At 34.9% G+C, this 23126-nt stretch overlaps 1 protein-coding gene across 2 annotated transcripts; it reads left to right on the top strand.

The window, feature by feature from the left end:
• The first annotated feature begins 2393 nt into the window (after positions 1-2393).
• On the top strand, positions 2394-22134 carry LOC145596006 (ubiquitin carboxyl-terminal hydrolase 26-like). Of its 2 annotated transcripts, XM_081652435.1 has the most exons (15): positions 2394-2545; positions 3968-4072; positions 4181-4777; positions 9008-9263; positions 10372-11102; positions 12247-12355; positions 14125-14306; positions 14637-14921; positions 14996-15203; positions 15482-15553; positions 15750-15962; positions 17705-17968; positions 19083-19224; positions 20044-20210; positions 21730-22134. In XM_081652435.1, exons 2-14 carry the CDS (start codon positions 3993-3995, stop codon positions 20136-20138), a joined length of 3234 nt encoding a protein of 1077 aa, XP_081508561.1. In that variant the 5' UTR covers positions 2394-2545; positions 3968-3992; the 3' UTR covers positions 20139-20210; positions 21730-22134. The 2 variants fall into 2 exon arrangements, with proteins under 2 accessions (XP_081508561.1, XP_081508562.1); XM_081652436.1 differs by lacking the exons at positions 17705-17968; positions 19083-19224; positions 20044-20210; positions 21730-22134 and having other exon boundaries at positions 15482-15664; positions 15750-15886.
• The last annotated feature ends 992 nt before the right edge of the window (positions 22135-23126 follow it).

Raw genomic sequence — 23126 nt, 5'->3', positions numbered from 1 at the left:
TTTTTAGTGGTTTGATTTGGTTGAAGATTTATAAAAATACTGTTTGGTTTAGGATTTTTTGTAAGTAGTACGGATACAGTTAGGTTTGGTTTTTCAAAAATTATAAACTAAACCAAACCATAAATCAGTAAACCGTATTTTAATATTTATATAATTTTTAAATAAATTAAAATAATTGTTATATACTACAATTTGATCTGAACCGTAACCAAACGAGACCAAATCCGCATTTTTAGTGGTTTGATTTGGTTGAAAATTTTAAAAAATACCGTTTGGTTTAGGATTTTTTGTAAATACGGTTACAGTTTGGTTTGGTTTTTCAAAAATTATAAACCAAAACAAACCGTAAATCAGTTAACCGTATTTTTATATTTATATAATTTTTAAATAAATCAAAATAATTATTATATATTACAAAAAATAATAAAATAATAATAAAAAGTTAAAAATCAACATACAACATATGGTATACGTTTGGGCTCATTATATAAAAATTATTATAAGTTAATGAAATATTATTGGGCAATTTTTAGGGGAAAATGTCGTCTCATTATAAACCGCACCAAATCGTATTATTATGGTTTGGTCCGGTTTGGATACTAATATGGTTTGGTTTGGTTTGATTTGATAAACTGCACCAAACCATATATATATATATATTTTTTTTGACAGGAGCAAACCATAATGTTAAAATGTTACTACCTTATAACTTTATTCCTTTTATGACAACCTTTTATTTCTTTACTTATTTTATCATCCACAACCTTGCTTCGTGGGTTCAAGTTTATTCATTAAATCTCTCACTCTCTATCTCTCTCCTCTTTAAAACAAAAATACCCACATGTTTGATCCCCGTTATCACTTTTTCTTGGTTTGCGTAGGGGCTGAAAGTTCGGATTGCGATTTGGATTATAGGCTAAACCAAATTAATTTAGTTTTGGAGTTTTGAAATCAAATCCAAACCGGATTTGGATTCAGTCCAATCTAATCTAATATTTAATTCAGTTTTCAAAAACGAAACCAAACTAAACCGAAATAATTAGGCCTAATTAACACATCAAACAAGTGTGGCTCATGATAACATGTCAATAATAAATTTTTTTACATAGACATAAGAGAAATCGACATTAAAAATATGAAATCTGACATTATCGAAAAGGCATACATAAATACATAAATTTCAAATGATTCTTGATAAATTAAAAAATTACATTGAATTTGAATTTTTAATTAACATGATATGAAAATAATTCAGATCTAAGAGTTGTACATAGCTTCAACCTAATATGAACCACAGAAGATTTTGGTAGACTTGTGGCCGCCGCCGGTAGGGTGGTAGGTGTTGGTGTGAGAAAATGAGAGAGCCGTGAGGGGTTTTTTTTTTTTCATGAGAGTAAGAATGAATAAGTGAGAGGCTATTAGGTAGGTTTTTTTTTTTTTTTTTTTTTTTTTTTTTTCCGAGTAATATTGGAAATATGGGATGTAGGTAATTCAGCTGAAAATTCGGTTTTTCAATTCGGCTTTTGGTTTTTTTTTTAAAAAAAAAAACTCAAAATCGAAACCAAACCGTATTTTAATTTTTTTTTTTACTTTTTTTTAAATACAAACCGAACCAAATTAAAAAAAATAAATCAAATTAAATTACTAATTTGGTTTGATTCAGTATAATTCGAATTGCTTTCACCCCATGTTTGTGCAACTACAATAACGAAGTAAAACTTAAGAACGGAAATGGAGAACATATTTATTTAATTAAATTAATTGAATATAATGAAAAATTCTCAACTAAGTATTTGCTTTATGTGTTGTGTAACGTGTACCTATCCGTGGATAGGATAGAGTGACAGTTAATTTTATTTGAAATTCATTGTACTTGTGCCGTTTCGTGCTTGATTTCTTACTCAAATGTGCAATCCCTAAATTATTTTTACAATCTTCAATTTTTTTCTTCGTAATAAACAAATTTCAGTACTTTGCCATTAACTTGAAATTACTTAGATCCTTTATTAATCGAATAGTGAAATTGTTTGAATAGCACAACGTGATTTCACCAATTTGGGTCGGGTGATATTAAACCCCATATCACATCAATCGATAAGGTACTCCCATCGTCTCTTATATAATCCCCCCCACTTTTTTTTTTTTTTTTTTTTTTTTGGTTTGCCTTTCTTAAAAGTCTTAACTGCGCTTTGATTTCAATTCGAAAATAAAAATCTTAATTTTACCCTCAATCTCTTTCATTTTATTTTCTACCACTTGTTTAATAAACGATATCTTAATAATGTGAAAATCGAGAATCGAGATAATCTTTATGAGACCAAAGGAGTATCAGTATTTTTGTTAAATCATTTTTATATTCAAGATTCCTATTTTCTACAGACAATCAACAGTAATACTCTGAAATTCACAAATTAAGAACAGAAACCAAAGAGGTGAAGAGCGTTCTTTCTATTTCCCCCAAATCGAAGATCAAATTAGAATATTTTAGGTCTACAAATTCTAAAATTTCTAGAACAATTGAATTTACTCACTCGCTACTTTCTAGGTAAATTATCGTTATCTAAATTCTCGAATTTTTTTGTTGAATTAATTACTTGTATACAGATTTATCATCTGCTTGCTTAATTTGTCCCAAGTGATTTTTTTTTTTTTTTTTTTTTTTTTGTATTTGAAACTTTTCTCCAAATTATGTGTATACATAATTTAATTTTGTAATTGTGGTCTAATTAGTATATATTGTTGGATTTTGAATATAATCTGCGCGTTTTTTGGAGTATTTAAATGTAATTAATTGTTAGAATGAGGTGAATTATTGTTCGATAATGCTTTTTCTGCAACTTCTTGATTACAATTGACTAGAATAGTTGAAGATGGAAAGTGTATAAATGTACAATTATTGTATCTTACTTGAGTAATTGAAGTTTGAATGCGTCTTTGTGCTTCTATATGTGGCACAGGATTGACTCGAATTCGGAAATGGAAATGTTTGTAAACAGGGAAACCTAAGGTTTTATGTGCTTCTTAATAGATGTTAACTTGTTAAATTACTTATTAGAAGTAAAGTTGAAGTGCCAAGAAAGTTTTTGCGCAAATTTTTATAATGTAATGTGTCTTTATGCATTAAATTTCATTTTTGTGACATCTCATTTTGATTCACATTGAGTAATGTGATTGGAAATGTTATGCTGGCATTTTTTTGGGTGTTAAGAACCAATATTATTCATAACAGCTGTGGTCTTTGACGGACATTTGGTCGTAATGACTAGTGTGTTATGAAAAATTGTATCTTTGTAATGATGCTTACAATAGAGAAGCTTATTATTTCTTCTGTTTTGCATAGTATATTTCATCTGACTTTAGCTGTTTGCCTTTGATGCTTTTTTTTTTTTTTTACAATCATTTTCTGTAATAGATTAAACAGATTAGTGGCACTATTAGATTAAAATGTTAGAATTGGTTAATTGTAAATCGTATGAGTTTAAGACTTGATATGGTTTATAAGTGAATTTAAGTAATATTAGATTAGGCCCCTTAGAAACTCTAGCCTTAGGCCTATCATATTTTGAGAGTGAAATGTTGGAATTTATTGATGGTAAATTTTGAATAGCTATAACTATAGAATAGTTTAAAATGAAATATGGAATTGGTTGAGTGGCCCTCTGAAAAACTCTGGCCTAAGTTCCGCAGATATTTTCATTTGTCCCTGGTGTTTATGAAACCAGAAATTGTTTGGGTTGGCCTGAAGTCCTATCCATGGAAAGGTACTCAATTTGTATAAAAGTTAAATTATTGACTCAAATGTTGAAATTTCATGCTTACTGTGAGGGAATACATTACCTTCATGGGTATCCATGTACCCAAAATATAACAATTTCTAGTCAGCTGCAAATTTTTGAATTTTTTAGTCGTATTTTCTAAAATAATTTAGTCAATTTTGTTTCTTTTCTGTTGCCTATATTGCTTGCAGCCCAGGGGCCAATTAGATTGTTACAATGAGCCGGCCGTCTACTCGTAACAAGAATAAGCGCAATAGGCCGGAGGATGAACTTGATGCAAAATCTGAAAATTTGAGGTATGTAATTAATACTCTTATTATATTATTAAATTTGCCCATTCTCTCAATTGACAGTTCTTCAAATGAATCTGTAATTCACTAATTTGACTAACAAATATGGTTCAGGAGGATTCACTCAACGGGTAATGTAACAGATGATGATTTAGCACAGCTTTACAATATTAGAAAGACTATTTGTCATGGGTGCCGTGTTAATACAAAGGACAATCCTAACTGTTTCTGTGGGCTGATTCCACCCCCAACTGGAAGTCGTAAAGCTGGTTTGTGGCAAAAGATTTCAGATGTAATTAGTTCATATGGTCCTGATCCAACGAAGGATCTCAGGTCTTCAGTCGAATCTCCTGCGGGTTTGACAAATTTGGGTGCCACATGCTACGCCAACAGCATACTTCAATTCCTTTACATGAACAGGGATTTTCGTGAGGGTATTTTTTCTGTTGAGCCACATGTCCTTTTGCAGCAGCCAGTGTTGGATCAATTGGCACGTCTTTTTGCACAGTTGCATGGCAGTAAGATGGCTTTTATTGACTCAGCACCTTTTATAAAAGCTCTTGAGTTGGACAATGGTGTTCAACAGGACAGCCATGAGTTCCTCACTTTGCTTTTGTCCTTGGTTGAACGATGCCTTAGCCATTCTGTGGTCCCTAAAGCAAAAACTATTGTTCAAGACCTTTTTAGGGGAAGCATGTCACATGTTACCAGGTATAATTAGATAAATTAGCTTCGTTTTGCTGCGTTGTCTTGCTTTTTATGAACACTGTTTCTATCTATAATACATTACATTCAGTTCTTGTGGTAGTAGAAATAGTATGCTTTATTTTAGCTTGAGCAATGCGTTTCCACTTTCCATGGCTCAATTATTGCTGGTGATATGTTTTACTGCTAGTGTTGTGTCTTCGCTAACTATTGCTTATCCATATGCTGGATCACCGCTGCTCTTCCAGATAAAAAAAAGGATTATGCATCTTGTTTATGCCGTAACAGTGAAAAGTATAAAGTAACACCGGCAACCACTTGATTCCTGTCTCTGATAGTGTAGACTAAATATTGTGAGCATACAGGAAAATGTGTTGATTGGCAAGAAAGTGGAGAAAATGGGAGGTTTCTTGGACTGCTAACTCACTAAGGGGCTCTTGGAGTCTTGGTTTTTCCAAGGAACTTAGTTTCTCTGTTTGTGAAGCACGTTTACATAGATATCGTGTGGTTTTGAAGGTACATTTTATGCTATTGGAGTGCAATTTCATTACCACAAAACAAATGATGGTGTTTAGGGATTTTCTTATATATCATGGGTATGCGTAATTATCAAGCCTAACTCGGCTATTTATTGGCTTTACATTTTGAATCTCAGTTCTCATCAGTTTCCTAAGAGTGGCCAAAGAGGTCTTAGGGGAAGTAAGGGGAAGAACTTCGGTACAGAGAGATACTTCGTGGTGGAATGAAGAGGTGAAAGCAGTAATTAAGCAAAAAAGGGAATGCTATCAAGCCTTAGGAAAATGTAGGAGTGATGAAACCTTGGCAGCGTATAAGGAGGCTAAGAGCAAGGCAAAGGCAGCTGTTCGCCAAGCAAAAGAAAAGGCATATCAGGAGGTTTATGAAAAGCTTGATTCCAAGGAGGGAGAAAGGATCATTTATAAGATGGCAAAGAGAAGACAAGAGGCAAGGAAGGATATTGGCATGGTGAAGTGTGTCAAAGATAAGAACCAAATGGTCCTAGTGCAAGAGGAGGGCATCAAGGACAGGTGGAAGGGGTACTTCGATGAATTATTTAATGGAAGTAATGGAGTTGTGATAGGAGATACCTCTATGAGTGATGAAGAAATCAACATGGAGTATGTGCGAAGGATTAGGAGAGTAGAGGTGGAGATTGCACTGAGGAAGATGAAACCTAAGAAGGCGGTTGGCCCTGATGGGGTACCGATAGAGGTGTGGAGGTGTTTGGGTAAGATTGGTATTGATTGGTTAACAAACCTTTTCAACAAGATATGGACGGCTACAAGGATCCCACAAGATTGGAGGAAGAGCACCTTGGTCCCGGTTTATAAAAACAAAGGAGACGCTCAAGATTGTTCTAACTATCGAGGAATTAAGCTTATGAGCCATACTATGAAGTTGTGGGAAAGGGTGATTGAACAAAGGTTGAGGGCATGCACAAGCATTTCAGATAACCAATTTGGTTTTATGCCTGGGAGATCTACTATGGAGGCAATCCATTTGATAAGACAAATGATGGAGTTTTATAGGGTAAAGAAGAAAGATCTTCATATGGTCTTTATTGATTTAGAGAAGGCATATGACAAGGTGCCAAGAGAGATACTTTGGTGGGCAATGTTGAAGAAAGGTATCCCACGAAGGTATGTAGACCTAGTTAAGGATATGTATCGGGATGTGTCAACAAATGTGAGGACATGCGGAGGGTTGACAAAAGATTTTCCTATTACAATCGGATTGCATCAAGGGTCTGCATTAAGCCCTTTTCTTTTTGCAACGGTTCTAGATGAATTAACTAGACCAATTCAAGATGAGGTTCCATGGTGTATGCTGTTCGCAGATGATATCGTTTTGGTGGATGAGACTAAGGATGGGGTTAATGTCAAGTTGGAGCAATGGAGGCAAAGGTTGGAATCTAGAGGGTTTAAGCTAAGTCGGAGTAAGACTGAATATTTGGTATGTCGTTTTGGCACTCAGAGGGGGACACGCAATGAAGTGGTGAGTTTGGATGGAAAGGATTTGACCATGAGTGAATGTTTTAAGTACCTAGGGTCGATCATCCAGAAGAATGGTGACATTGATCAAGACGTGACCCACAGGATTAAGTCAGGGTGGCTTAAATGGAGAGCGGCCACGGGAGTGTTATGCGACCGCAGCATTCCCTTAAAGTTGAAGGGAAAATTCTACAGGACTGCCATACGACCAGTGTTGCTCTATGGTACAGAATGTTGGGCTTCTAAGAAAGAGCATATTAAAAAGATGGAGGTTACGGAAATGCGCATGTTAAGGTGGATGTGTGGAAACACTTTAAGAGATAGAATCAGAAATGAGGTTATTCGCAAGAAAGTAGGTGTGGCGGGCATTGTAGATAAACTAAGGGAAAATCGTCTGCGTTGGTTTGGACATGTAAGACGGAGACCCGAGGGTGCACCGGTGCGAAGAGTGGAAGAGTGGGACCATGGAGGGATTAAACGAGGAAGAGGGAGACCAAAGATGACTTGGTTGGAAGGAGTGAGGAAGGATATGAAGTGCATGGATTTACGTGAGGATGAAGTTTTGGATCGTAAGGGATGGAGGAGAAAGATTTATGTTGATGACTACACGGAATAATCAAACTTGGTTCATGTTAGCCGACCCCACTTTTGGGATTAAGGCTTTGATTGATTGATTGATTGATTGATTGAGTTCTCATCAGTTTCAAGCCAAGACGGGAACAAAGAATGCATGCTCACCTATTTAAATACATATACAAACACGCACTACCACACATCCTGTCAACTTCTATCATCACTGTCAGAATAGATTTTTTTTTTCTTCGGGACTTTAAAAATAATAGTTTCTTGTATCTGGTTCATATCTAAGTAAATTTGAAGGCCACAATACTTTTAATAGGTTTGATGTATTTGCTACATTTTAAATCCATATCTACATTTGAGAGGGGAAGGGTATTATTATTTAGCATCCATCATAGGTAGTTTTATCATTGTCTTCCTGGATGATATTGACAAGTGTTATCAGCTTCTCACTCTTCTTTGTGTTTGAGCTTTGGGTTGGTCTTTGTAATAATTGTAGAATCTGGTCTCATTGTGTGATTTAAATTCTTTGTTTGCGATGGCTTAGAATGCTTCTGTGTTGTTGAGCATGGGGGTAGTCTTGGTATATATCTAGGCTGTATTTGGTTCCTCCCGAACTAGGTAGCTTTGCTTTCCATTATTTGCTGTACTCCAACATGTTATGTACCTTTGAACTTTGTCAGCTTCTGCTTTTGTTAGATTGACTGGCTTGCTGATTGAATCGCATTGTCTTCCCTGTTTTCAATTTTATTTGGAAGTTCAAAGCTCTTGAATTGTTGAATGCCAAGGTCTTTGTGTTTGCAGTTGTTTGCAGCAAGATAGAATTTCTTGAAAGTTTGTTGGTGCAGTGGCTGATCAGGGCCTTGTCTTCTAATATTTACATAATGCAGCTCAAACTTCAAAGGTGCTAACTCAAGGTGATGGAGCATGGTGTAGGATTTTTGCACATAAAAGAAGCCTTGATTGTGCTTGGTTTTTTTTGATATAAACCATTTGAAAGTGAGGTAGGTTGGGTTTAGGAGGGTAATGACAGAAGGTGCTTTGGAGGTGTGCGTATTTGGCAGTCATTTAGCCATTCAGGTGCTTTAGTTGGAGCTCATTGATTTTTTTTTTTTTTATTTTACTTAATCTTTAATCAAGGGATAATAAGTTTAGATAGTTAAGATATGCTCTTATAAGTTCTATAGGCTAGTTTCCAGGCTAATCAACTTTAAATCAGGGTAATAAGGGTTTACCCAAGGTTCAATTGTAACTACAATAAGCTTAGATAGATTAATATAAGTTGAGATTTAGGAAATTCAATTGAAGATAAAGCGTGGTCACAAATTTAGGGAGATTGGGCTATCATGGGATCATGTTGCATTATCTTGCTTCTCTATGGTCTGTTTCTGACTTTTTTTATTTTTATTTATTATTATTATTTTTTTCTGTCAAAGTCTTCTTTGAAGGGACACCGTTTAGCTCAAGACAGAAGATAAGGAGGATATCTTATCCTCTGACAGTGTTGTTTTGAGTTTACATTAAGTAAATTTTTGCTGTTGAAAATATCCTATTTTTACTAGATAGCCTCACATGCTTCCTAGTCATGATATATTAATAGTCATGTTAGAGGATATTGCTGTGACATTGTGTGGTCTCTTTCTTGTAGATGTTCAAAATGTGGGCAAACATCTGAAGCTTCTTCAAATCTGGAGGACTTCTATGAACTGGAGTTGAATGTGAAGGGCTTAAAGAGTTTAGATGAAAGTTTGAATGATTATCTTAGCGAGGAAAAACTTGAAGGGGATAATCAGTACCACTGTGACTCATGTGGGACAAGAGTTGATGCTACTCGCAGTATTAAATTGCGCACACTGCCACCTGTACTGAACTTTCAGCTTAAGAGATGTGTCTTCCTCCAAAAGGTAATCACTTGAGTTTGATTTTATTGCTTGAAGGATCCTGTTAATGATGTATTTTTCGTATTTTTATCTTGCTTCTAGAAAAGATTGGCTAGTCCTAACTCCTAAATCTATCTACATTTATAACTCCGGCTAGGAATTTTGGTTTAAACTAATATATCATAATAAGGGTTAATGTGGCTTTGGGGGGATGATTCCCAATCATTATTTTTCTTCATTTTTAATACTGTGGAGTTGGCACTTGGAGAAGGGACTATTGATGATTTGGACTGACCCGAAGCCTTTGAACGTTTTTCTGACTGACAAGCAGTGTTCCCACTTTTCCCATTTTATATATAGTGTATGTATTCATAATTATTGACATCTCTTACATTACAAAGTAAAAGGTTGCTATCTATTGTGGGTGAGGAACATAATTTCTTGGCACTAAAGTTGCACATTTCTTATAATTTCTTGACATTGTGGGGCATCTGCCTCCTCTGGATTTCCCCTTTCTCATCTAATAGGGCAGTTTCTAAGCCCAGCATTTCTTCCTGGTTGGTAGCCAGGAACGGCATATTTTCCAGAAATCTATAGGCTTTGAGGGCTTAGGAAGGGATTGCTTAGGAATAGTATATGGTATCTAAAGGGCAGTTAGCTGGTTGAAAACTTGAAATATCCCGACTTGAGCTCCATTAGGCGAGAGTCAATATTTAGCATCTCTCTGTTCTTTTTTTGGCATCAGAAAACTCATTTTGAAGCTTATCTAAAGCGATGCCATCAGTCCAGAATGAGGTAAAATAACTTTCTGTAGACTCTTTGTCTGTTTTCAAAATGTTCCTTCCTAGTACTTTTCATTTTAACTATTCAACTTTCTTTCATCATCTATACAAGCATAGCTTAGTTTTCATTTAGTTGATGATGCTTGTATGGTGGATTACCCAGGTTTTCTTTGACTAGATCATTATATCAGTATGCACTTTTAGCCTGCTATGATAGGAATTTTCAATATGGCATTATGCATGTCTTCATTGTCAACTACAATTTGAGATTAAAGGTTTTTCTGCAGCATTCATAACAACTTTCTGCCTTGTCTATCCCGTCTATTAATGATTCTTCCCTATGTGTGTAGACAACAACGAAAAAGAAAATCACATCTGCATTTTCTTTCCCGGAGGAGTTGGACATGGGAAAAAGGCTGTCGGAGCCCTCAGAATCAGCTTTTATTTATGGCTTATCTGCAGTGTTGGTTCACAAGGGAACTGCTGTCAACAGTGGTCATTATGTGGCTCACATCAAGGATGAAAGCAGTGGACAGTGGTGGGAGTTTGATGATGAACATGTTTCAAATTTGGATCATCATCCTTTTGGTGAAGGGTCATCGTGTTCTGCCTCTAAGACAAATGGTACATCTACCCAAGAAGTTAAGACTTCTGTTTCAGATGAAAATCACATTGATGTTGACCAGCATGAGTCGTTTAAAGCTAATAGTCGTGTGGAGAGGTATTCCTCAAGTGATGCATATATGCTGATGTATACTCTTAGACCTAGAAAGAGTTGTCAGAATGGGTCAACAGGGCATAATGCTATTACTGAGAAAATTGCTGGGGCTTCAGTTCCAGTTCACAGTAGTCTTTCACTTCCACCTCATCTTGCTGATGATATAAAAGCACAAAATGATATTTACCTTGAATTGTGTGAAAATTATAATACGAGAAAGGAACAGGAAATAAGCACCATCACAGAGCGAAGACAAGAAGTCCGTTCTATTCTTTCTGAGGCACCTGTTCTTTCCCTTGAAGAACCGTATTTCTGGATATCTATGGATTGGCTACGACAATGGGCTGACAACGTGAATATCTCGTAAGTGGCCATTTTTTTTCTGCATATGTACCAAGGTCTGATGTTACTCTTCACTTTATTTTCTAGTGTGTTTAATTCTGATGCTTATGTGAGATATGCATCAGAAGTGGATGTTTATGCTTTGTTAACTACTTCCTCAGTCGGTTTTGAGTAGAAAGTCTAGTTTTAGGCTAATTTCATATGGACTATGTGGGCATTCTAAGGTGTATTATTAGAATACTCTACATGTATTAAAATTACCTACTTATTCTTGAGCTTTAGACTGGCTTTTTGCCAATTCACTATTCATTTTTGTTCTTAGACTCCGTTCTTCCTATGCTGTGCAGACTATCCTTATTAATAGTTGACACTTGGATAGCGTAGGTAGTGTTGAAGGGAGTTGTTCACCTTGCTTCTTAATAGGTTATGAATTTAGGTTGACTGTCTTGAACAAGTTGCTATGAGAAGGAAACATGAGTTTCATTTTGTTTAATACTATAGAATGAGTTGGTATAGTAATATTGTTCCATTTTTTATGGCTGGATTATATTAGTGAGGCTTGAGGAAATGATGATTCATTTTTGAAAGAAAACTGGCGGGGAGAGGGGTTGTTGATCTAATTTGAATGTTACATATCATAGGAAGTGGGGGGTTGTTACATATCATAGGAAGTGGGGGGTTATAAGAAGATTGACCAAGTTTTTTTTTTTCCTAGACCATGGATGTCTAAGCTGGCTTGTGTGTTGGGCTGGAAGAGAATAAATATTTGGCTCATAATGTTAAGCCTTATTGTAAATATGGGAGGATGCAAAGTGGAGTAGGCTCTCATATGCATTCATGGTTATGAATCTTATGATGAATTACTGTTTGTTATCATTTCATCTTAAAGAAGCCCTATGATCCTCATGGGTTTTTTCTGCTCTCCATCATTTCTTTATCTCAACCATAATCAAGTTATGTTATAAACCTGTCAAAAAAAAAGTTATGTTAATGGGAGGCCAAGATCTATTGGCAGATTCTATACTTTTATGGTCCTTTTTTTTATGGTAGCACAACACCCTATTTTTGTATTTCATTGGTGAAAGCTTCTATGCTCTGCTCCCATTTTTTTGTTATTTCTTTTGATAGTGGCATTATGTTTTGATAACATTATTATTGCCGGCAGTGCCATAGACAACACCAATATTCAGTGCATGCATGGGAAAGTACCAGTGTCAAATGTAGTTGCCATGAAGCGGTTGTCAGCTAAAGCTTGGACCTTGTTATGCTCCAAGGTATGATGCTTAAATTCCTTGTCTGGCTAGGATGTTTAATTGTTTCTATGTATGTGGAAATTGTTTACATCATTCTCAAACTGTACAATCAAGTGCTTCAAAAATTATTTCTTTATTCCTTTCTCCTTCTCCAGATGGTGGGTAATAATTTGGTGTAAACTACTCCCTCTACTCAATTTTAATTGTCCTTTAAGGTGATTATAAGTACAAAAGACTTATAAGTCATTACAGTGACATTCAGAACCAACTAGTCATGTACTCATTATTATCCTTAGTTAGAAATTGCATCGATTTTTCCAAATTGTACCAGTAAAGTGCTTCACTGCTTAAAGTAATCACACAGAAATTCCTAATCCCAAGTACTTTCTCAGATTCCTCATCTCTTGGGCTTGATCCAGAATCTAACCCGTTCACTCTGGGCATATTTAAAATTATAGCAGACTCCCCCTGTAAAATAAGAAAGAAGCAGTTGTGCTATTTGCCACCAATGCCCTAGATTGAGATGATCTTACTTTTAGGCTGAAGTATTCTAACAATTCTGGCTTTGAATTCACATTATTTGTGGAAGTGAACATGGACATGAAGTGATTAGGCATATTGGAATAGATTGTTTTGTGTGAGATAATTGCGTGGAATATTTCCATGTAGTGACTTGGATGTCGTAAAGGTTTAAATCAAATTTCTATTTAAGGTATGGCTTACTGATAGCACTGAACGAGTTGATGTTAGTATTGCAATAGGTCTCGTGTTCAGCTTCTATTCTGCACTTTTTTTTTTTTTTTGAGGGAAAGGTAGGGTTAAGATATTTATATGACTACTCATCTTTATCTTGAATAAAAACAAATTTTGTGATTTTTTCTAAATGGAAGTCTACGTGTTATGGAAAATGCAGAGTACCTTATCAACTTTGTACCTTGTGGATGACTGGATGGGATGTGGCATCCTCACATTTAGGAAACTAAAATTTAATCATGAAAGGAATATTATTCTAATCTTAATATTACCACCATCTCTATTATTTGCTCCACTTATAAATGTTGCAGTTTCTAATTCCTAGCATATAAAATATAATCCTATGGATATGTGTACTCTCTCATTTTGAAAGAAATAAATAAAGAAGTCAAGATCTTTAATAATTATTCATTCTTATTTTCTCTCAAATCTCTGCTTCTTTGGAATCGTTTTCTAATTCCTCTTTCTCTCTTCCTACTCTTATATTTACTGTCTTTCCTCCTTCCCACTAATTATGCAATTCATGCAAAATAAGACTACTTTTTAAGTAGAATGTAAACTGAAAATGGTAGATAAAAGAAGTAAGTTTCTGCAATTGTGCATTCTAATTACATCCTTTTCTCTTCTTTTTGGTATTCTGTTCATTTCATTTTTGGTTTAAAAAATCATCCTCTTTGTTTCAGTTTCTAGCTTCTGTACTTAATCTTCACATTTTTTATTCTGAAACTAATTCCATCTTCTCTCATACTACTACTTTCCTTGTTTTGCAAAAAATATACGAATAATCAAACGCCTATGTTGACAATATTTGACTGAAAATATAGAATATATATTATCTAGATATAAAGTAACCAATCTAGTAACCTACTTTTTTATATTCATTTTAACTTAAATTTAAGAGAGATTAGGCTTCCTGTGCTTGTAGGCTTGTAGCTTAGTGTCCTGACATGTATTTTTTTCTTATCTCGTTTTATCTAAATCTCTTTACAATGTGACTCATTTTTGTTTTTCATTTTTACAAAATTTATATGGAACAGTACAATGGAGGTCCCTGTCTGGGCCAGGATGACTTTTGCAAGATTTGCTTAACTGATTCTGCACGTGCAATTGTTACTGCTGATAGCTATCGAGATCGAAGGGCGTACATGAAAGAATTTGCGGAAGCTGCACTTGCAGGGAGTTGTCCGGATGGTAAACAGTATTATATCTCCAAAACATGGTAAGTTGGAGGGCCTTTCATGTCTTAGTATTTACTGTTTGTTCATTTTGTACTTAGTTGTATTTCAAATCACTTGAAGAGTTTTGGGAATGACAATGCCTTTTAATTTTTTTTTTTTTGTTTAATTTCATCATTCATGACTATGATATTCTATTTCCTTTTAACTGTCCTTGTGGTCAATGTATCTGCTGCATGTGGTTTTTTTTGCTTAGCTTGCATTTGACATTAGAAGATAGCTTTTGTAATATTGTTAAATATTTGGATTTTTGTCTGCCTTTTCAAGCCTTTTTTTCCTGGATGAGTAGCAATATAATTGAAATTTTCTCATAGGTTACAGCAGTGGTTGCGGAGAAAAGCTAGCGATAACCCCTCTGAAGCAGATACAGGACCTACAGCTTCAATAAGGTGCCTCCATGGGCAACTCATGCCTGAGCAAGCTTCTGGTGCTAAGCGAGTGTTAATTCCTGAGAGTCTCTGGATTTTTCTGTATGAAAATTCTAATCTGGTAAAACCAGATGATCAGTTGGGATGTTCAACATTTTCATCAGATGCAGAGACATGTACCGAGTGTAGTTTGGAGCTCACCGAGGTTGCTTCTTGGGAGGATACTCTAAGGTGGTTTGGTCCTATACTATCACTATTAGTTTTAAGCATATCCACAAATCGCTGATTCATTCGTCTTGCTGCAGAGAAATCAAGTTGAAGCAGCGCCAGAACCATGAGAAATTGGCTCTTGGAAAGGCTGTTCAACTTTCTTCAAATTGCAAGTACTACTTGTTACCATCTTTTTGGCTGTCAACATGGAGAAGCTATATTAATACAAGTGGCAAAAATAGTTCTTCAACGGCAAAGCCTGAGAGGCTGGATAGCGTTATCCGCTCACTTATATGTACTACAGTGAGTTCTACCATCATGTGCTTTTGTGAACTCTTCCTGCTGTTAGTATACCATTCAATATTGTAAGGTCGGTTGGGAGGTGATTAGGAAAAGTTATGCTAACTATATCAAACAAATGCAAGTTTAGTGGACAAGCAGTGCTCCAAAATTGAAAAATTATGAATACTCAGTGGCAGAACTCTGTCAATTTGTTCAATACAGAAGATGACAAACTCTTGTGTATCTTTTTTGTGAATAATTACTTCAATGTTCTGATTGTTCTTCCACTTTATATTCAGCATTCTCGATTGCTGGAGAGACCTTTGGGCTTGACATGCAAACGTGGGGTGATATTGCAGAAGTTCTCTGCAGTGAGTACAAAACCATTAACCATCTGTTACCTGCCATGTCATAATCATGCTGATGAGTGTTATGGATGTTGAACCAGATTCATACTCCTTGTGGTGTCACACTCTACTACTGTACCGTGTTTATCTTTACTTTCAATTAGCCTTTTGTTTAAGTCTGCTCACTGATTTAAAGTTGGTTTATCCTTTCAAATTTCAGACAGAAGGCCTGTTAATGGTGAGTGAAAGTGACTGGAGACATTTTTGTGAAGAATGGGATGGAAGAGAAGAGAGAGGCATACTGGCTGAGATTGAATTTAAGAACTCAGCTGAGGGACATTGCCAGGAGATGCCAATTACTGAGGAGCATATGAACGAAGATCAAAGTGATGAGTTTGAGTCTAGGGAGCCTGTGATAAAGACTTTTCCTGAGGTATTTCCTGAGCTTTGCTATAATATTTGTAACACTCTTGTTGATTTTTTGAGTCTGTAACAGATAAGCAGAAACTGTTGCTGAGAGGTTTCCTCTCTCTTTTTTATGACCACATTTGCTCCCTATTTTTTTATCTGATGAATGCAGAAGGTTGTGAGAGACATAAATATTGAAAATGTTTTTTTTTTTTTTGGGTTTTTGTTTTTTTTTTTATTTTTTTTAATTTTTTTAATAAGGTATATTCATTGATGAAGAAAGTCACCCCCCCTCCCCCCCCCCCCCCCCCCCGGGCGTGTCTTCATGCCCCTTGTGTTTGTGTCTTGATGCGTTCTTTTATCATGGCCTCATGGGTGTTTAGTGGTATACTTTCATTTTCTTTGTTTTTTTATTTTATTATTTATTTGGGGTGATGAGGCTTGTGTAGTTTCTATTTTATTGTCGTATTGATACCATTTGCTAAGCCTTTGGGGAACAATCACAGAAATGACTTAGTATGAATACTATGTGTTCCGGCTGGAAAATAAGCTGGAAACAACTATGTAGACAAATCTCTCCAACAACGAGAGAACTACATATAAATCACTAATTAACAAAATGTGAAGGATTTTGTTTTTATTTTTTAATCATAGACTCAGGAGAAGTTAATCTCTCCATTTCCTGAATTATTCTTGGAGAGAAGTCTTGATGATTGATTAAAATTTCTATCTATGAAATTTCAAAATTCTTGGACAATAGTGAATACCTCAATGATTGAGAAATATTTGGAAGTAGAAAAAAAGAAAAAAAAAAAAACAAACAATTACTATTAATAAAAGAAAGCCCATTGAAATAATTGTGGCCCACTTGTTCTTGTGATGTGACCTATCGGCTTCCTTGGAAACTAAAAAACTAGGGGTCTGCTATTGTGCTCGAGATTTGCAGAGGTTAAGCTTATACTGATTCAATTTTTAAATGAAATGAAAAGTTGGCTCAGCATGACATAGTGGGTTATAGGCTTATAAGCTGAGGCAACAGATGGCAGGGGAGTTGTTTGTCTGTTCATGTTGGCCTACCCTTTATTACTTGCATATATATGTATATAGATCTATTCTTCCTTGGCGTTAGGGTTTAGTTGATTTTCAAACTTGATTTATGTTACCCCCTCTGTTGCAACTTGCAAGTTGAGCTGCATGATTGTGTTTTCCATAGAGATTAAGAATGGTTATTTTTATATGAATACAGGAATAGACTGTGAGGAGAGGGAGGTTGAAACGTAAGAGAAAGTTGGTAAAGAGAAATTGTTAGAGAAAATGATTGGAGAGAGTTAAAATGAATGAGATTTTGTGTGTAGAGAAAGATAACCACATGAGAAAGTGCGAAGTATTTTGGGATGCCCAGAATAGGAAATCATGCAACTTTGTTGAGGGCTGGAATTTATTTTACTAATATGTTTTTGGTTTATATATTTGTAACACTTTCATCGCTGAATCTCTATGTTTGTGGGAGAAGCTCATGACTAAATTTGTTTGTTTGTTTTTTTTTTTTTTTTTCTCCCCCCCCCCCTCCCTAATACTCACCTTTTTTTCAAACTCTTTCGAATGTTTATCTTGTCATGCCCATTTGTTTATATCATACGGTTCCTTATGACGATTCATGTCAGCCGATCCCAAATCATTTTGGGACTAAGGCTTTGTTGTTGTTGTTTTATATTGATAGCTTGTTTCTTTTCTGCTTCTTATTGCCATTTATTGTTTTATTCTAAGGTATGTGAAGAATGCATTGGAGAAAAGGAAAGCTGTGAGTTAATGCGGAGGCTTAATTATAGTAATGAGGACATTTGTGTTTGCTTTGTACGTGGTAAGGAACCTCCAAAATCTATTTTAGAAGCTTCTGGGAACAATTGTGAGGCAGATCGTCGGACCTCCAAGCGTTCTAGAAAGACATCATTTGGAAATTCCAAGAATTTAACAGTTTCAGGTTCTACAACAATTTATCAGCTAAAGATGATGATCTGGGAATCTTTCGGGGTAGGTTGCATCTCTTCAAACTTTCCTTTTGCAGCTTTATTAGCAAGATACTTTATATTTTTTGTTCGAAGGTGTTCAGCCAGAGCTCTCTGTCACAATTTGTTAGTGGTTAAATTTCTGTTTTATGGTTGATTGTTTAAAAAAAATCATTTTTTAGTTACTCATTAAAATAGGTAAATTTAAAAAAAAAAAAAAAAAAGAAAAGAAAAGAAAAGAAGAATAACCATGTTAATGTCTTGTTGTCTGCATACTTGGAACCTTTCGGGTTAGGTTGCATCCTTTAAAACTTCCCTTTTTCAGCTTTAGTAGAAAGATACTTTATATTTTGTATTTAAGTCTTTATGGCTGATATTGAAGGTGTTCAGTCAAAGCCCTATGTCACCATTTGACAGTGATATTATTTTACAGAAGTACTGTTCTGCTTTCTTTTATTTTTATTATATTTATAGTTTTGTAAGAAACCTAGTTTCTTCCATTCACCCCTGTAGCAGAATATTTATTGGAATCCTTCTTACGCTTCTTTTTTTTCTTACAAAAAGGTTGTTTGTGTTTTATCAATCTTCGGAGAGGAAAATGCTGAATTTGACGCAGCTTAGTTTCCAACTGTTCCTTACAGAAGAGGATTAGTACAATTTCTTGCAAAAAGTTACTTTTAATACTAAAGTCTCAATTGTAAAGAGAAAACTTAAAGATGGAAGATCCTTGTTTGTCTCATCCCCATCGTTATTGCTTGAGAATATGGCGATCTGATCATTATTTTACCAGTTCTTACCAGGATATTGTTAGAACATAGCAGTTAATAGAAAATTAGGTCTGGAGAAGAAAACTTGAACAGCCATGGATATCAAGATAGCAAGTTCTTTAAAAAAAATGGAGTGTAATTTTTCGAATTGTGAAGTACCCTTTATGTTCTGCTGACAAATTGATGAAGCATTAAATGTGGCATTAGCACAATGATTGTAAGGAAACTTTCAAATGCCCCGAAAATAAGCTATAATTCAAATTAGGCTCTGGCAGTTCTTTTTGCTTTTCTATAATGTCCTTTGCTGTCTGTGTACTTGCTGTTTGATGGATAATCTTTACATGTGTTGATAAGAAGGCATGTTATATGCAGGTGGTTAAAGAAAACCAAATACTTCATAAAGGATCCAAGGTGATTGAAGGTGAAGCTGATACTCTTGCTGACCTCAACATATTCCCTGCAGACGTGCTATGGGTGACTGATTCAGAAATCCATGAGTATCGCGACATAGCTGGTAATAGCAATATATCATCCTCATGATCAGTAATTGAATATACTATCAATTTGAATGTTCTATTGTGAAATTTTTATTGTTATTTCCTTAATTATGATAATTATGGGTTGGAATCACCGTTACCAGATTCTCACCTAACCCCATGAATCTCGATTGGGTCTGCACAAACCAAGTCACGGTTCGCTGGCGTCCCAATTCGCAGTGGTTCGCGAATTGAATTGTTGGTACCTCCGTCCCGAATCCGAAACCTTAATTAAAATTGATGCTTATTAGTTATTAGTGTACTCCCAATGGTACCTGGTTGTAACTAACCAAAATCCAAGGGTAGCTTCTTGATTTTTCCTCTTCCTACAGAAAAGTAACCAGAAATTCTAGTCAAGCGTCTCTAAATTGTTTCACATTTCGCAACTGAAATGTTTGCCCAATACTACTGTTATTGTGGATTGTTGGCAGACATTTTTATAAGGCGTGTTTTGGATGCTTGTGTTGTTGCATGCACACATCCCGGTCTCTGACGTCGTTTTTTGTTGTTTGCCTTTTGTCTTCTTTTGCTTAGCATTATCGCAATGATATGTGTCTGTTGCTTGTTGGCGCGCTTTGCTTGTAGTTTGAATTTATTATTTTGGTTCTAGAAACTGTATTGACATTTTAAAAAGTAATAATATGAGATGGTGCCGTAAAGTAAAATCTTTTTTAAGATTTCAATATGATCCTATACTACTTGAGATTCCCAATGTGGATTATGGATTCCTATCCATTTTAATTTGGTGCCGAACACTATTGGTAGTCTGTTATATGATCTAATTTTTTTAATTTCAGATGAACTTTCAGAGCAGAAGTTTGATGTGCGAGAAGCTGAAGAAGGGTTTCGTGGAACACTGTTGACTTCTAATTCTGCTTCACAAGTGGTCTGAAGGACTGGATTCTAAATCTTTATATTGTTTATTTATAGTACTGGGAGCATGTCCTGCTTTGACTTTTTCAAGGTGAGGAATTTACTGCTCAATCATTATTTTTTTTAATTATTTTTTTTTTTTGTTGGTGTGTGTGTGTCCACGTATGTTTGTGTTACTTTTAGGTGTTTCGTTGTATGTCAATGTCGATACTTAAGGTGTTTCCTGGTATCAATTGTCCTTTGGTTCCTTATACAGCTACTTGTCTGCATTTCTTATGTATCTATGAAAAAAAAGGGAGATAGAATTATGAGGAAATAGGGTAAGGGCATATTAGGAAATGTCATTATCTTTCACTTAGAGGTAGCTTGAGCAACTAGGGAGGAAATTCAGTTAGAGGAGGGTATCAGTTGGAAAAATATGATTGAATGTTTTTAATGATAATTAATTATACCTCTCGAAAGCTTGAATATCATTTACAATATCTGCATATCTATTTCATCAATCAAATTCACTTTCTTCCTTTAGCCATCCTGTCTACATTTTCAGATCATTACATAATGTTGCTTTCAGTCAGATGTTATGTGGTATAGATCATTAGTGGTTGTTAATTAAGATGATACTAAGATTGATCTGCCTGCTCCATCATCCCTCTTCTATGTTCCCTTCTATTTCCTCTCCAACTTCCGTATCATCAAAATAGAAGTTGTTATTCATCAGAATAATGCATTTTGAAATATTCTCCAGAGCATCTTGGCCTCTTGGGTATACCTTGCTGCGATGCGAGAATTCCTATTTAACTGGGGAAGATGATTGATTGCCACCTAATGAGACTAGCATCTTTAAAGACACATTGTAATAGACTAATAGGGCATTCAAGCAAGATGATGGAGGAACTTTTTTACTGGCTACCGAATTACTTGTTTTGTGTAGCACACTATAGAGTTAATATATATCTTGTCGGTGCTTGGTAAAGACTAAAGAGTCTTTCGTGCTGAAATTCCTAACCTTAGTATTCAATTGTAAAATAAAAAGTATGTATCTGCCTGGAGCGTTAGAAGTTGTAAATTTGACCCATTAAAGAAAGGTGATTCCACTATATTTTAATATGTTGATAAAAGAGGGCTAAGTTATAGAGTACATTTGCTTTTAAAATCGAAGATATCCAGATACTCTGTTGGTGTATGTTTTAACCTGTGCTATATAATTTATAACAGAGTATGCATTTGTGCTGATGTGACAATTTTATATAGAATTGCAGTTTGATATTTACTTGTACTATCTGCTGATTTTAATTGGGGTTGGTTCTTTGTTGCTCAAAATATTAGTAGGTAAACTGTGTTGCAAGCTGCAGAATCTGTGAAGTTTGAGGGAAGAATTTATCATGATCCTTTTTTTGAACCTTTTTAAAAGTTAGTGATTCATCCATAATTTTGCTGAAACCGCCTGAAAGTTGATAGGCCAAAATGTATTTTGTGAAAATGTAGAAACTATTAATATATAGCCTTTTTAACGATGAGGCTTTAGCTGTTAATTCTCATGTACATTAAAATTTCTACCTTTTTTTAGATGTCATTGCTCACGCTGAACCCTTGTTATTGTGGTGGTGCAGGGTGGCTGTCATTTTGGTATCTCTTGGCTTTGTTTTCGTTGTATATTGGGGGATTACCCCCCAATTCTGATAGGGGATTGAGATGTGCTTGCTGTATCGTGATGTTTGAGAAGAGAGGGCGAGGGGATCAATTTTGATGTCAAAGAATCCCCTTTGATCCAGGTTTGCAATTACCGGTGTGGATTTCATTGTATTATATTGGTTTCTCCATTTATAGTTGAATGGAGCTGTATAATAGCTTTATGAACACATATACTTGGATTTTTGCTATACCGGTTGATCAATGAAGAGGCCTTTTATTGTCTTCTCAAAACACAACCCCTTTTCCGGGTTCATCTTATAACTCACCCCTTCTTTTTACTATCATTTATGGGCATGTAAATATCTCCTGGGTTGGCCCTTATACCTGCATTTCTTGCATGCTTAATAGTGCAACTTTAATTTCCTTCCTTGGAGGAAAATCGCAAGAAATACGATAGTCTAAATCGAAAAGTTACTAATTTTTCAACTGGACTTTAGATTTGGGGTGGTATAGCTATAGTAAAGCTAAGATAATTATAAGTTGAATCTTGATGATGAATGATACTAATAGTAATATGCTCTATCTGAACTTGGTGTTTGCTAGTTCTTCCTCAAACTTGTCTTTAACGATATAATTGTACGCACTATATGAATGCTTTGGAATTAAAGGCTTCGAGAAAACCTAATTAGATATGTAGCCATAAAAACCATTTTTATAATGTACTCCCTCTATCTCTAAATGTTGTTCTTGCATCGACAGTGATTCTTTCAATAAAAGAAAAATCAAAACATTATACAGAGGGAGTACAATATATGAAGTTCATTACTAAATTCAAAATTGAGTTGCTTGCTTTTTTTTGTTGTCTATAAAAATGCCTAATGCTTTCTAAGCACAAAACTTAATTTTATTTTAAAATATCATGAGTTACTCTTTTTTGTCAAAAACTTCTGACACAACAACAACAACAACAACAACAACAACAACAAAAATCAAAATCATTTGGGACATCATCTTTATTAGCACATCATATCCTTGTTTCATAACCTCTACTTTTCTCTCTACCATTAATAAGGAAAATAAATGAAAATTATGTACATTGTACGAGTTAATTATTAGCTAATATTTCCATAGTATATCATCTCAACAACCTTCTTTAAGTATCTCTTGGCGTTTGTTTTTATTCTTTTAATTTCTACTATAAACCTGTTCAAAGGATCTTCAAAGCAATTAGAAATGCAGGTGCTCTCCATTAGAGATAATTATATGAGCTCTATTAGCCTCATTCTTACTTTCTTAATTGTGTTGAGACTTGTAATCTCTCGTCGTTTCGACATTGAGGAAGAAATTATCAATTGAGGTTTATGCTTTCCTAACA

This window comes from Chenopodium album, chromosome 19, assembly GCF_948465745.1.
Source record: "Chenopodium album chromosome 19, dcCheAlbu1.1, whole genome shotgun sequence".
NCBI lineage: Eukaryota > Viridiplantae > Streptophyta > Magnoliopsida > Caryophyllales > Amaranthaceae > Chenopodium > Chenopodium album.
This window is presented reverse-complemented; position numbering and strand designations above follow the sequence as displayed.